At 36.8% G+C, this 14,958-nt stretch overlaps 1 protein-coding gene across 6 annotated transcripts in view; it reads left to right on the forward strand.

Moving 5' to 3' along the window:
- The window catches only part of LOC131226728 (myosin-15), an 80,498-nt gene that overhangs the window by 45,143 nt on the left and 20,397 nt on the right, over positions 1 to 14,958 (forward strand). For all 6 annotated transcript variants that reach the window (XR_009161993.1, XM_058222405.1, XM_058222406.1 and 3 more), the window contains 5 exons: positions 1,972 to 2,081; positions 2,792 to 2,852; positions 3,181 to 3,358; positions 8,691 to 8,896; positions 11,835 to 11,954. Coding sequence is in view for 5 of the 6 variants with exons in the window: in XM_058222405.1 (XP_058078388.1) it covers positions 1,972 to 2,081; positions 2,792 to 2,852; positions 3,181 to 3,358; positions 8,691 to 8,896; positions 11,835 to 11,954 (675 nt within the window). In the remaining variant the exon portion in view is untranslated. The remainder of the gene's footprint in view (positions 1 to 1,971; positions 2,082 to 2,791; positions 2,853 to 3,180; positions 3,359 to 8,690; positions 8,897 to 11,834; positions 11,955 to 14,958) is intronic.

The following is a 14,958-nucleotide window of genomic DNA, read 5'->3' on the forward strand; positions in this document are numbered from 1 at the left end:
CCTTACAATGCACAAACTTGCTCACAACTGTTTGGCAGTTTCTTGTGGCTATAGATGCTCATTTTTTAATTACAGGGAAAACAATTTTTCTAACCATTTCTTTTTTGCTGGCCTAGATGTGAATATCCATTGCATACACTGCCAATTAGTGATGCACCAGCTGGTCCCCAGCCTTTGATATAGGTTGATGTTGCGTGGGCAGCCAGTTATCAAACTTTCGCCAATGGTATCATGAAAGCAAACGCCAAATACCTGGGACAGGGCCATGATGATGATGAGATGTTTTTATCATCCACAGTTGCTATTTGCTATTGCCATCATTTGATGTCCAAATCTCTTGTTGTTGGTCCAACTATTCCTTGCGTGCCCTCAGATTGCGGCTTGTTTTGAGTTCTTCATCTCGCTGATGGTAACCATTATGATGCTGAATTAGCTCACCTTATGCTGAAGGTGGCACCTCATGTTCTTGTTTAGAGGTTCTATGTAGTTCATCACAGCCTTTTGAAATTGACATTGGTCCCTTTACCATCACAATTGAGTGAATATTCACAGAAAAATGAAATCCAATGCATGAAATGATGGCCACAGGCAATGTATTAGAATTACTTTTTATCCCCTTCAAATTTAACTTCTTCCTTTTTTTTTGATGTTTTGCAAATGGATGTGCCCCTTCAAAAGATGCCAGTCATGCGGTGTAAGGCATCACCTGATATCATTCTCCTTCGCATTTAGACAAGGCATATATGGTCCTTTGCACAAATGATCATAACTGAATATACAACTCAACCAATGTACCCTTCGTGCTCCTAACGGAGTTAATAAATTGCAAAACCCTGAAACTATAATATATTTGTTTTCTTTACAAACTGATTATCAAGATCTTTGCAGTTGATCTTTCTCCTTTGTCCGAGTTCTCTCTCTCTTTTTCCCTCATTGACGTTGTCATTCTCTTATTGTCTCCATAGCAGAGGCTTCATTATCATCATCATCTTCAAAGCCTTGCCCCAGCTATTTGGGGTTGAGTTCACGAAGTAGCTACAATATTGGGCCTTAACCCATCAAGTACTTTGTGTTACATCATGTAAGCTATTTGTCCAACTGAGATTCCTTTCATTGATGGGTGCAAGTTTCATTATCAGTTTGAAGGACGAAAGTAGGAGGAAGTATGTGTGAATGTCCATGGGTTCTATCAGCCTTTGTTGAAGTTGGAACCATTTAAGTTCCATCAGTGAGCATTTGGATCGTTTTAATCCAATATATTCTCTTCCAAGATGTCGTTATCACTGCTCTACCTTGCTCCCCATCCGTGCGTTAATTCAATAACCTTTCCACAGTGAGGATTACTTTTCTTTTTCTCTCTTGTTGTCACCATTTGCTGGATCTCTTTGCCTTCTTCACATCATGGTGGCTGCCATCGTGCTTTGCCTGTCCTTGAGCAAAAGACCCACAGTTCGAAACTGAGTAGAATATTCAGTGAGGAGCTAAAATTTCCTGTCGTTTGAAGCATGCCTTAATTTTTAGTATGCCAACCATTTATGGTTAGCTCATGCTTTTGATCTGCTGTTTTCCAGAGAGCAAAGGATTGACATTACTTTCTTGAATGCTCTTTAACTATGTTCCTGTTTAAAGATGATATAGATGTGTTTGGCTGCACTTTTTGCAGTTTTAACTGCAGATTGTAATTACTTATAACTACAGACTGTAATTACTTTTTGTTTTATATTTATTGAAATAAAGCTGTCTTTCAGAGACATTACTTTGAGCGGTTTCTACAAATGTCTATGTGGCCACTTATTCCTTTTGGCTAGTTGTTCTGTCTTTCCTACATACTGTTTTTTTGTGAACTTGTTCTTGCTTTTCTTTGAGTGGATCTAAATATACCTTCTATTGTCGGTTTCCTTTATTATTATTGTCTATTTTTCTTTCAGTGTTTAATAAGTTGTGTAAAGTTATTTATGTTTTTCTGCACAGGGTGTTCTAGAAGCTGTTCGGATAAGTCTTGCTGGGTATCCTACTCGAAGGACTTACTCTGATTTTGTGTATCGTTTTGGACTTCTCGCCCCGGAACTTATAGATGGAAGGTAGTCTATAAATAGTCGTACCTCTGATGCATGGTTTTTAGGATTCTTCTTCTTCTTCTTCTTTCTTTCTTTCTTTCCTTTTTTTATTTTTTATTTTTTTATTTTTATTTATTTACATGATTTGATTGTATGGTTTATTCAGTTCCTATTTCTCTCTCTCTCTCTCTCTCTCTCTCTCTCTCTCTCTCTTTAGTTTAGTTTAGTTATTATTATTATTTTTTTCTTTAAATCGTTGCCAAAGAGTTTATCTTGTAATCACAATAATGCTGTACATCTTTTCCATTGTTCCATTGTTAAGTTATCACCGGGCAATTTCTTTTTCTTGATAATGTGATTTCCTTCACAAGACAGTTTAAGATGGTGGTATGTACATGCAACAATTTGCATGTATTTCTTAATTCATGTTGCTGCCTTTCCCCTTTCAAAGGGTTAGTTATTGTTGTCCCTTTTGGTTTCTGGCATTTTATGACATGGTGGGTTTCAGTAAAACCTGGAGGATTTCACCTGAGTGATAGAGTCTGAAGTTCTGCAATTGCTGAATATTTTTTGTTATATGTTACTTGGAGAAGGATTTTATCCAAAGTGCAGTTGGCTTTGCTGCCTTGTAATAGTGGACAATGACAGAAAATCATTATTAATTGTGTTTCAGTGTTATGCCGGATTATATATCTTCTTGTATCTTTTATTTATTTATTTTGTTTGTTTTGCAGTTATGATGAAAAGGCTTTGACTGAGAGACTTTTGCAGAAGTTAAAACTTGAGAATTTCCAAGTAAGCTTCTGCAAAATAATTTTCTTTTTCTTTCTTTCTTTGGATGGTCTGCAAAATGATTTTCTTGTGAATCATTTATTTTGAGATTGTCTTATACATTAGGCACATGTCTTTGTTCTTTTCTCTTTATGTGGTTGCAAAGAATGTTCAGTATCTTCTTTGCTAGGCTTTAATAAAATATTTCCTATGACTTTTAAGCTTTAGTAAACACATTTTTTTCGTAAATTTTATTCACTGTGGTGCTGATGGAAAATTTTAGTTGTTTCATCAACGTCTTTTTTTCTTCTTCTTTTGTTTTGGCCTTTTGTAATTAGGTTTTCTTTTGCAGTTGGGCAAGAACAAGGTTTTCCTTAGGGCTGGTCAAATTGCTATTTTAGATGCTCGACGAGCTGAGGTTTTGGATAATGCAGCAAAGTTTATTCAATCTCGATTCCGAACATTCATTGCTCGGAAGGATTTTATCTCAGTTCGGTTGGCTGCAATTGCACTCCAAGCGCACTGCCGCGGTATCTTACTTTATTTTGTACTCTTACCAGTGTTTCGTTGGATCTTGTGTTGTAATTTATTAAACTCTGTGCAAGTTTTATGAGCATGTTCATTCTCCCTTATGATGTTTGTTTGTATAGTTCATATGCAAATTTATGATGTTTGTTGGTGTAAGAAATCTCTGGTTACGTAGTCAAGTTATCCATAAATTCTTTATAATTTACAGTTTGCTTTGCATGTTTTCCTCATTGTCTTTTGGTTTTGCATGCTTGCACATAAGTCATAGTAGTTACTTTGACATTGTGAAGTATGAAATACTTTTTAATGAATGATCTGCTTGTTGGATGCTGGGCTGAAGTCTATTGCTAGAAACTCTGGTCAATGTGAAATATGAAATCCTTCTTTATGAATGACCTGCTTATTGATGTGTTTACCGAATGCTATTATCTAAGATCACGTCATTTAAAAAAAGTTATTTTTGTGCTAGAAACTCTGGTGGACATGACCACACGTTCAAATGTCTTTGCTATGAAATTTAGATTAGATATGCTCTTGGATTCAATTCTTAAGTTGCTCGACCCGGGTCTTTGTAGATCTATGAAATAATTTGTTTTTCTGAGTGCTTGACATATGAAATAATTTGAAAATACTGGATAACGTGTTGCATTAGGCTGGGTGTAATTTAAAAGTTTCCACCGTTTTGTTTTAAAGTATTTATTGTAGCCATCCCTTGTCACGATAATGGAAAATGGCTCCACTGATGGTCAGGTTCACCGAACTGCCTTTTAGCCTAGTATGCTCCCTATGCAATAGATTTACTTATAACAAATTTCCAAATACACAAAAAATTAAGGTCGCAGTGGGCCGGGTGGCCGGCCGGCCTGGCTTGGACCGGTCTAAGACCCATAAGCTTGGCCAATGGCCGGAGCTTGGCCTTGGTTTATATTGTCCGATCAATTTTCAGGTCAGGATTTGGCTCAGTTCATGTTAGCCTGATCTGATCTGACCGGGGCTTGTCTGACTAGAAGGGTGTTTAAGTAATTTGCTCCCTCATTTTCTTTTCTAAAAAATTCACACCCTTTCTCCCACCTTCCCAAAAATTCTAACCCACTTTCCCTCATTCCAAAAAGTTAAAACCACCTTATTTACACCTCGCTCCCTCCCTCTCTCTCTCTAAGGCAGTCTCTGTGTCCTCTTTCTTTCTCTCTCCACCACAGCCACCATGGAAAAGAAGATCATCATACAGTTCAACAATGCCTTGAATACTGCGATACCACACTTGTCCCCCGCCCATTGCTTTTGAAAAACCTATGAGATTCAACAACATTTGGGTTTCTTTTTTTCGTCATCTTGAAAATAATCTCTCGAGTATGGAAATCTTGTTTCCTTAGCATTACTTACATCCGATTTCATCGGCCGTGTCGATCATCTTTGTGAAAGAGTCTTTAAATCTGTTGAATTGCGTGATGGGTTCTTTAAGTTGGAGAAATGCCTCTCACTTTTGAATTCCTTGTGCAGTTTAATGCAAGAAAAGGTCAGCTTCTCTCTCTCTCCATCTCTTTCTCTCCCCTTTACAATAATAGGAGGGTGGACTGGGTTGTGATGTGACTTGGCCCCACATCGACCTCGTCTTTTTGTAAAATAGTGGTGGTAGAAATTGGATTTCCACAACCACATGTCAACAACATGTTGTCGAGGTGTTCAAAGAATTAGTATTGTTACTTGCATCGATGGCCGGGGATACAAAATCATGTATCAGTATTCAATACTCGAGATATTTTATTGTTTGAGGGAAACATTTGAAAATGGTGGAATTTTTATTGAAACTTCTGGAGATGTTAACAGACATGTTTGCACACTTAGGAGTTAGAATATTGTAAAAAATAACTATACACAATACAATTTCATATTATAATTTATAAGGGTCTAGACCATGAATAATTGGAGAAATTAGTGCAAAATAAGTATTTACATTTTTCAGCCAATCGATGTAGTAGCTAACACTGATCTATATATAAAATTTCGACATTAATTAACAATGTGAAAAGCACACTTTCTAATTAAACACACACACACACACACATATTTAAATAAATAAAATAAATTTTTGAAAGAAGAAAAAATCATGTTCTATTGATAGATCAACATCCAACCCTCATTGATGATTCATATCAAATTTGCACACATTGATTTTCAATCTAAGGTGCAAAAAATGGAGGAAACTAGGATTTTCGCAATCGCTCATTTTCCTCATCAATTAACATAAAAAACCACACATTTTTCCAATTAAACAGATCCTTTTTATTTTTTAAATAGTTAAAAATATTTTTTTTTTTCAAAAAAAAGAAGAAAACGGAAAAATTATTGGCAATCAATAGATCAACCCCCATTGATGAATATATCAACTTTACACACATTGATTCTCAATTTATGTTGTAAAAAATAGTAAACTAGGATTTCCTCAATTTCTCTCATTTTCACTCAAATGTTGATCTTTCACCTCAAATTCATGTAAATGCATGAGAGTCATGCATTGACATAGAGTTCCATTGAAAAAAATTTCCTATGGATTTTTTTGTCACTTTTGAGTTTTGGCCCATCTCAGTTTTGCTCGAGATTTCTCTTTCAAATCCAAGCTTTAGTTCAACAAAAACCAAGAGGATTGATTGAAATCACCTAATGAACAAATCCCACAAAAATGGATTTGTTTTTCTTCCACACACACAATTATTGTAAATATTGGCAATATTTGGAGATTTTTACTATAATAGCAATTTTGGTATTGCTAACTTGGGGATGCTAATAATATCAACGATAATATTGATGATATTTCGCACTGCTTGTCAATAGGTGGCGAAAATTGAATTTCCACCATCTGTTGATAGAGTTTTATAGGGATTGAGCCCCCTTTGCTACTAATTTTTACATTCTAAGCTCCATTATAATTACCGAAACGCAAACCAATTGCTTCTTTTATCCTTTTGTTTTTTTTAGAAAATGCCAAGTGTTCCCCTCATGTCTTTACCCTCAAAACACTCCAAACTCACTAAAATGCCATCCCAAAACCCAATGCGATCATGCCATATGTTCGATACCATCTCCACCCCCAAAGCTTCCACTATGTACCAAAAAACTGTTCTCAAATCTATAAATGAGTTCCTCATGCTTCATTGTAGGGGGCGGTTTCTTCTCTCCCTCTCTCCCTGTCCACCCCTTTTATCTAGAGAAGTCCGTGGAAGCCTATACCGGTAGAGCTCAACCTTGTGAAGCAGATGTAGAGAAACAACATCATGACGAGAAAGGGTTTAAGGATTAACGATCCCTTAAATCTTTGATGCACTTGGCAAAGGTGCGTGCCTCAACCTCCGAGTTTTGAGAAATGGATCCTAAACCATTGTTAAAAAGAGGATATAAGAGTTCTTCTTTACTTTTCAGATCTCTAAAAGCTAAGGCCCTCTATTGGAATATGGGACGAGCCTAGATGGTGTTTTCATTTATTCATATTGCCACATCCCCTTTCTCTTACACCTTGCTCGTTTGGACTATTCAAGAGTTTGAGGATTTTTGCCTTGAAGCAGTAATCTTAAAAATTCGGATATGTTTAAAGTAAAGACTACACACACATGTGTGGTTGGAACCGTGGGAGGACTTGTCCTAATTGATGGAAAATGTATTGTGTACACTTGTTAATACACACACACATGGATTGATTACTTCCATGTCAGGTGTAAAGTAAGATATGAATTAAGTGAGATGTGCCCCCCTGATTCAAGAGATGCTGGATAAAATTAATTTGTACTTGGCATTGACTTGGTATGCTACTAGGGAGGCCAATTGCACAAGAAGTTCTTGCTAAAGAACCTCTAAGTAATCGCTTTTCACTATAGCACCTATTCATCATAATCATAATCATCATCATCTAAGCCTTGTGCTACATGGATTATTTTAATTGATAGTGCTTCCTTCATTTTTATTTTTTATTTTGGGTTGTCTACAAAAAAGGATATGGACACCGCATTTACACATCTTGAAAACCGTGGATTGGTGGAATTGATTTCCTACCCAAACTAATACACTCCTCAATGTCCTGCATGGAACAAGATCAATGATTTCTGATAAGGTGGGTGGAAAATTGGTAGTGCACATTATGTGAGTTGGCCTTATGTTCCTTTCCAAAATTCCTTCCCATGGGGGATGGCCTTGAAACCTTTCCACTTGGAAATAAGTTTGATTTTACTTTGTAGTTCCAAATTCAGCCTAGTACGTTGCAGTTTACTTTGTCTGAGCTGGGCATGAAGACAAGTTTTTGTGGATTCCTGATATATAAATGGGTGATCCTATCATCGTAAAAGGGATATGCTTGTTTAGCTTTATTGATAAGTTGTTAGATGCTGTTTGAATGTTCTCATGTCATGATATATACATTTTGGACAACTCACAATGGTTTTTCTTTTTCTTCAGCTTCTCGTTGCATTTCCATGATTTTCATGTTCTTTGGATTGTTTAGACCACTTGTCGTGCCTCTCTAATGCACTTTTGTGAAAAGAGCATTTGACATTTGCTAAGTAGGGTAGGTGGGTTGACAACTCAAAGCCCTACTTCTGGCTTTTTTGACGTTTAATGCAGCGGAGAGATTGAGAAGGATGATGCTCATAGAATTACTGTTGGGTGGATGAAGTGGAGATGTGCCTTCAGAATTTTATGTGATTGCATACCATTGAAATTGAAGGCGAAATTTTATAAGATAGCTACGAGACTAGTCTGCTTTATGAGACAATGTTGGTCAGTCAAGGAATTACATGTTAAGATGGATGAGTGGCAGGACACGTATAGAACTAGAAATGAATGCATTCGAGCAAACTTAGGAGTAGCACCAATAGGTAGTAAGATGAGGGAAGGTATAGACTTAAGATGGTTTGGCCATGTGCAATGAAGACCAAGAACTACACCAATCAGGAGTGAGTTGGTTCAAGTGGAAGGCTCTGAAAGGGGAAGGGGACTCGAGGGCCTGTGGTTTAGCTAAGGATGCGGGCTATGATAGAGTGAAATGGCAGAATATGATTCATCTAGCTGAACCCAATTAGTTGGTCTGAGGCTTAGATGATGGCAACGATGATGGTGATGTGGTTTTCCTTCTTTATCTGCATTATCTTCCAGTGTTTAATGTTGTGAAGCAGAGCATTGCCATTGAAGTTGGACTGAACTGTTTGTGATGAGATGTTTAGCATTTCTTTTCCAACTCTCTATGTATATGTATTTATGTATGTATATGGAAGAGACTGATATCTGTTTCCATTACTTTGCTCCACCACTTTAGAGACCATGAACAAGGTTTGCTCCTTTTCTTTGCAGGTTGCCTTTCTCGAAATATATTTGCAGCTAAACAGCAAGTAGCAGCAGCTCTTTCCATTCAGAAGTACGCTCGTAGATGGCTGTCACAGCGTGCTTACTCGCAACTTTATTCAGCCATTGTTCTTTTACAAGCTAGCATCCGGGCTTTGTCTGTTCGTCAGAAGTTTCTTCGTAGGAAGGAAGACAGAGCTGCTCTGTTGATCCAGGTGATTCTGTTTACAGGATGAATTTTTGGTTCTCTTTGTTGTCTTGTACTCTTTATACTTGCCTACCTGCCATTTGCTTTTTGCGCATCATGCATCACTGAAGATGAATTCGGACCAGAAGCATGTGGATCTGAATATTTACCACTTTTTATGACTGTTCGTTTCTCTGGATGCTCCAATATTTATTCAGTTGACCCAACCATCAGCAAGGAAATAAGAAATAACATCACATAAGGATGAACATATGGAAAGTTGTTCTGCTATGCTTTGACACCATTGCTGTAAAGAAAAAGATTTCTTTCAGAAACATCATAATCTGTCTAAAGTCGATATGTGTAGATATGCTTACAACCTTTGTGTGCATATCCCTATAAAAGAAAGAAACCAAGGCTTGGATTCCATGTTCCAATCTACCTTTCCTTGTTATATAACTCTGTTACTGTCACAAGTTGGTATTAAACGAAAAGTAACCAATAATGTTGTTCAACTAATTGAAGCAAGACACATGATTTAATGCTAGCATGCAACGTGGAGATTATGAAAGAGTCCATAAAGTAATTCAATTAACAAAAGATGCTAACCCGCCAAATAATTAAGAGTAAACAGTACGAAATAAAATATAATTTAATCTAAATCACATGCTAGCATGCTAAGAAATCATATAAATCAATTAAAACTAGGCCCAATGGAAGGATAGAACTTCCAATTTAGCATAGGCACGTTCCACACTCAAGGGACAAATTTATAGGTTTTATGATTAGGGTTAGGAAGTGAAAAATCTGAAAATTGAAAAATTAGGGTTCATGGAAATTGGGGATTTTGGAATCAGGGTCTTTAGAAATCGAGGAAAATAGGAAATTTGGGAACTAGGGTTTAGGGTAGGGTTATGGATGTGGAATCAAGGGGTTTTGATGGGGGAAGCAAGGAGAAATCAAAGGATTGAGCGGTTGTCCATATGGTCAGCTTAGGGACTCGCACGTTTGGGTCGTTGGCTAGGGTTTTTGGGTCCTCAATAGTTGATTTCGGTTGGGGTTGAAGTTGGATGATGAAAAGTTGAATAAAAAGATGATTTGGATGGTCTTGGATAGGAATGGAAGAAGAGAGATTAAGTTTTTGGGTAAATACCTCTTTTGGATAGAAAGGAAGAGAGAAGGAAGATGATCGATGGAAGCCTCACACCTCCATTGAACGGGGAATGGAATTACACCATTCCCAAGCTCCAAATTACATGAAGTATTCTTCAAATCACATGAAGAAGAGAAAACACAAAGCTCTCTCTCTCTCTCTCTCTCTCTCTCTCTCTCTCTCCAAAATAATGACATTGGGTCCTTACACATTCATCTTTCTCTTTTATAGTATCAGAAAAGACCTTTTATAAAAAGACATTCTTAGATAACATAAAGACGCTTAATAAATTAAAGTTGTTCCTAACTTCCTAATCTTAATACAAATACAAGGTATACCAAAAATAACGAAGCATGTAAACAATCTAAACAACTAAACTATTTCGTTACCCATGGGGTCCATGATCAAGATGTCCGATGATGATCCAACGGTCCGATCATCATGTCCACCCAATCCTATATGTAGCCCACATGCATCTTCCCTGCGTGGGGTCTTTAAAAATGCATGAACATGCACATGGGGTCTTCACCGTGGCTAGGAATATGAATTAGGCCATGTGGGCCCAATGTAATGGTCGTTTAGCCATAAAGAGACTGGCTCAGCCCTCCTCTGATATGGTACTCGGATGTCCTCATCACTAATTCTCGGTCCTACTAAGGACTCCCAATATTGCTAAAATATCAAATATAAATCGCCTTGCAAGGCTGTACAATTGCACAAAATCTTGTTCCTTGTATATGGTTTGTATAGAAAACCTTCAAAATTAGTTGTTTGACATGTCGGTCTCCATTGTCCAATTAGTTCATCACTTATGCCCTCAGATTGACCTTGGAGGATCTTGGTCAATGGGACCCTTGATTTGGCCTGATTTGCAATCAGAAGGCAGTGATCGAACGGTCTGTCCTGTATCAACATATCATGCTCCTCTCTCATTTTATTGGTTGATCTTAGGCATCTCTATTATTTAGTTTTACAATGGCCATTCGACTCAATGTGAAAATAGCAACATTCCAAACAGCCTTAATTGTACCATTATCATCATTACAACCTGTCCCAACTGTTTGTGATTGACTAGCCTTATACATTCATGCAGAACACTAATTAAATGTACGTATCTGTATTATATGTTAAAATAGACACATAGACAGGTATTCATTTGTGCCAATTATCAAAGGTCACTTGAAGTCCATTTTGCTAAATTGTAATTACTAACTGATGTCAGGGGAGGGTATTTGTCTGCACGCATTTGTCTTATATACTGATTTCAATTTTGAATTGTATATTATGTCTTAGCTCTGAAGACCCCCTTCTCTGAGGAAACTTGCTCTGAACCTTTCTCACATATATATTGATATTAATTTTGAATTTTATTATATGACTTAAAAGTAGCTATTTGCTCCCCCTTCTTTGGGAATGGTTGCTCTTAACTTTCTCACATCTCCATTATTGCCCCGATCTCTTGCTTCTATGACCTGGATTTTTTTTTTTCCAGAGAAAATCTTGATCCTCAAATGCTTATCATGCATGTTGCTTTTTTTTTTTTGGGTATGTTGGCGTTTGAACTATACTGTGTTTGTCTTTGAATGAAATTGCATGGAACTTTCCTATACACAAATGTCAGGCCTCACTAACATGAGGCATGGTTTGGTCTTTAAACGCTATCATTGTCTATGTATTGGCTGGTTTATGTTTTATATTTCACTTTTCATGTTCTTGTTGATTTGCTGCAGTGAATTTAAAAGCTCTCCTTGTGAATTGGCTGTTTTTATTTATTTATTTATTTAAATTAATTGTTTTTAATATAATCAATTAGGCCCAATGGAGGATGCGGAAGGCCTGCTCAATTTTCCGACAGTCTCGAAGATATATAGTGGCCATACAATGTGCTTGGAGAGGGAAGCTCGCGAAAAGAGAGCTTCGGAGGCTTAGAATGGTATGGGACATCGCTTTTGTATTAGCATATGCTATGGTTTGAAATGTTGCCCTTTCTTTTGTTCAAGTTGGCAAAAACTGAACATGGTGAATCCTCCACTGAGCTGGTGTGTTTTTTTATTATTATTATATATATTTTTTCATTTCTTTATTTCTTTTAAAAACATTTTAAACAAATCAAGAGCATCATCATCATAGTATTGTCCCAGCTATTTGGTGGGTGCCTCTCGCGCTCAAGAATGTTGTTTTGCCAATCATTCCTTTCGTCATATTATCATAGTAATTATTTGGGGTTGGCTTTACAAATCCTGTTGTGCCAAAAAATCATATAAAACCAACCTTTGTTATGTTAAGAAGCCTTCATATCCTTTCTCGCCAACCTCTATCCAAGTCCTTTTGGGGCTTCCTCGTCTACCCTTTTTACGCCCTTCAATTCTAGTCACTGCTCCGTTTTTTTTTTACTGGTGTGCTCTCTGCTCTAATTAGAAAGCATCTGAACCAGCTCAATTGGCTCTCTGTCATGTTATCTTTAAATGAAGGCTTCTCCTTGCTTCGAGTGACCTAGTTCCTTCTAGCCTTCCAACCCATCGATCTCAACTTCTTATTCTCTTCCCCGACCATTCCTAACCCTGTGAAACTGTCTAGCTATTTGTGGTCAGCCTTATGAATCCAATTTCATCGATGTTACCCTTTTGGTAAGCAGTATAAAAGGAAAGGATTAGGTCTTTAGAGACGTGATGAAACTCAAATGTGATCTACCAGCACTTTTTTTCTTCTTCAAAGATCGGGCATGTGTAAATTTCAGTTCCCTCTTTTTTTTGGTGGTTTATTTACCATTTTTACATGAGTGGCATGCTTTACTGTGCTTTTGTCAGTCTAAATCCCTTTGAAGCTAAAACATATGACATTGTTTTATTTCTATCCAGTTCATACATCATCTACGAAACATTGAATATTTACCAGGTACCAGCATGCTATCCATGTTCCTTTTTTAAGAACTTTCTTTTGAGCAGCAACAAAAATTTGTTAAGCAAAAATTTAATAGAACATACAAAGAATCTGTTAATGTAATTTATGCAACTATCTAGGACACATACGTGGCTGACGGATCCCTTCTTAGCAAGGACATTGACTATTACATTGGCTTCTCTGGGTATTAAATTAAAACCTAGTCCCCAAAATACTGCTAGGTTTCTTTATTGGCAATGATAAAAGAACGTTTCCTTTATGAGTAATCCATGTAGAAATTCTTCGAGCAACATTGTACCAATTGAGAATATGATTATCTGAATTTCCTCTCCATTCTGTTTTCCTTTTTAAGAGTTATCATGATTTGGACCTTTTTTAACCTTTGTAGCTCAGAAAAATGGGTGCTATTTGTAATTGTCAAGGAAATATACATGGCCGATTGATCCCTTCTTAGCAAGGGTGTTGACTATTACATTGGCTTCTATGGGTACCCAACATAATATGTGGGTAGAAATTCTTTTACGAGCAACCCGTGTGAAGGAACATTTCCTTTATGAGTAAACCTGGTTGAAATTCTTCAAGCAATCATCGTACCAGTCGAGAATACGATCATCTGAATTTCCTTTCTATTCTGTTTCCATTGTAAGAGTACTCATGATTTGGACCTTTTTAAAACCTTTCTAGCTAAGAAAAATGGGTGATATTTGTAGTTGTCAAGGTACCTGGGAAATGGAATACCATCTTGGACAGATCAATCACCCATAATGTATGTGAATAACTTATCATTGGCTTAGAAACAAGTTTGCATTTGTTGGTACAAGATTGATGTGGAACAAAAATATCACCTTCAAATTCCCTTGTTATGTTAAAATTGGTGTTCATAGTTATGTTCCTTCCACTATTTATAAATTGGATCAATCATCATCATCATCTAAACCTTACCCCAATTAATTGGGATAAGCTACATGAATCTTGTTCTACCATTCTACGCTATAAAGGGCCATGCCTTCAGTAGATCATCGGCTATCAAGTCTTTTCTCACTACCTTCAACCACGTCCTTTTGGGCCTTCTCCTTACTCTTTTAGAGCCTTCAACTTGTAAGTAGTTATCCGGTATCGGTATCGGTTGGCGTAACGGTGCCCTCCGATACCGATACGGATACGGGAGTGTAACGGGGATACGGGGGCATAATGGCCCATAACGGTGCAATTATTTTTTTTGCCAAAAAAATATGGATTAAATCCGGAATATTCTAAGCATTCCACATGCATTCATTTATAAATTGGAACATATTTATGGTGGTGTAACGCAGTAACGGTCCACTCTTTGGTGAGAAGTTGTATCGGACTGTTTGATGAATTTATGAACCAGATAACCTGAATTTGATTACAAAATTCATATATTTAATTTTCTAAGTATTTAATTTATATACTTAACAATTTGATATCATTTCTCCCAATAGTTCTTTTAAAAAATGAAATTAAATTCAGGTAGATCGCGTTGCCAATTTGGGGCTGACTTGGAGGACCAATCCATGCCCCAAATAAGGCTCAAATTCATGCAATTTATTGGCATTATCCCACTTGTGAATTGGTGGACATTTATTGGATAGTGAATCATGAAAAAAAATAAATCAAAAGGCCCTATTTTAAAAAATAAGCGTCCACAAATTAACAATTAAAACTATTCAAACAATTTGATTTTGGCATTTTGAGTTAGCAATTACAGTCCATAATTTAATTGGTAAATTTTAAGTTAATACATGTCTCGTGTACAATTTTTTAAGGGCCCGAATTAGGTAGGACTCGGATTGTGAAGTGTAGCACACGAGTGTCAAAGTTTTTTGGACCCCACTTGTGATGAATGTGTTATATCCACACCGTCCATCCATTTTGCCAAATAATTTTAGGGCATGAGCCCAAAAATGAGGCAGATCCAAAGCTCAGGTGGACCGCACCATAAGAAACAACAATAATTAAACGACTATCATTAAAAATTTATTGGGGCTACAAAAGTTTTAGATCAAGCTGACATG

The sequence above is a fragment of the Magnolia sinica genome, chromosome 15, assembly GCF_029962835.1.
Source record: "Magnolia sinica isolate HGM2019 chromosome 15, MsV1, whole genome shotgun sequence".
Taxonomy (NCBI): Eukaryota; Viridiplantae; Streptophyta; class Magnoliopsida; order Magnoliales; family Magnoliaceae; genus Magnolia; species Magnolia sinica.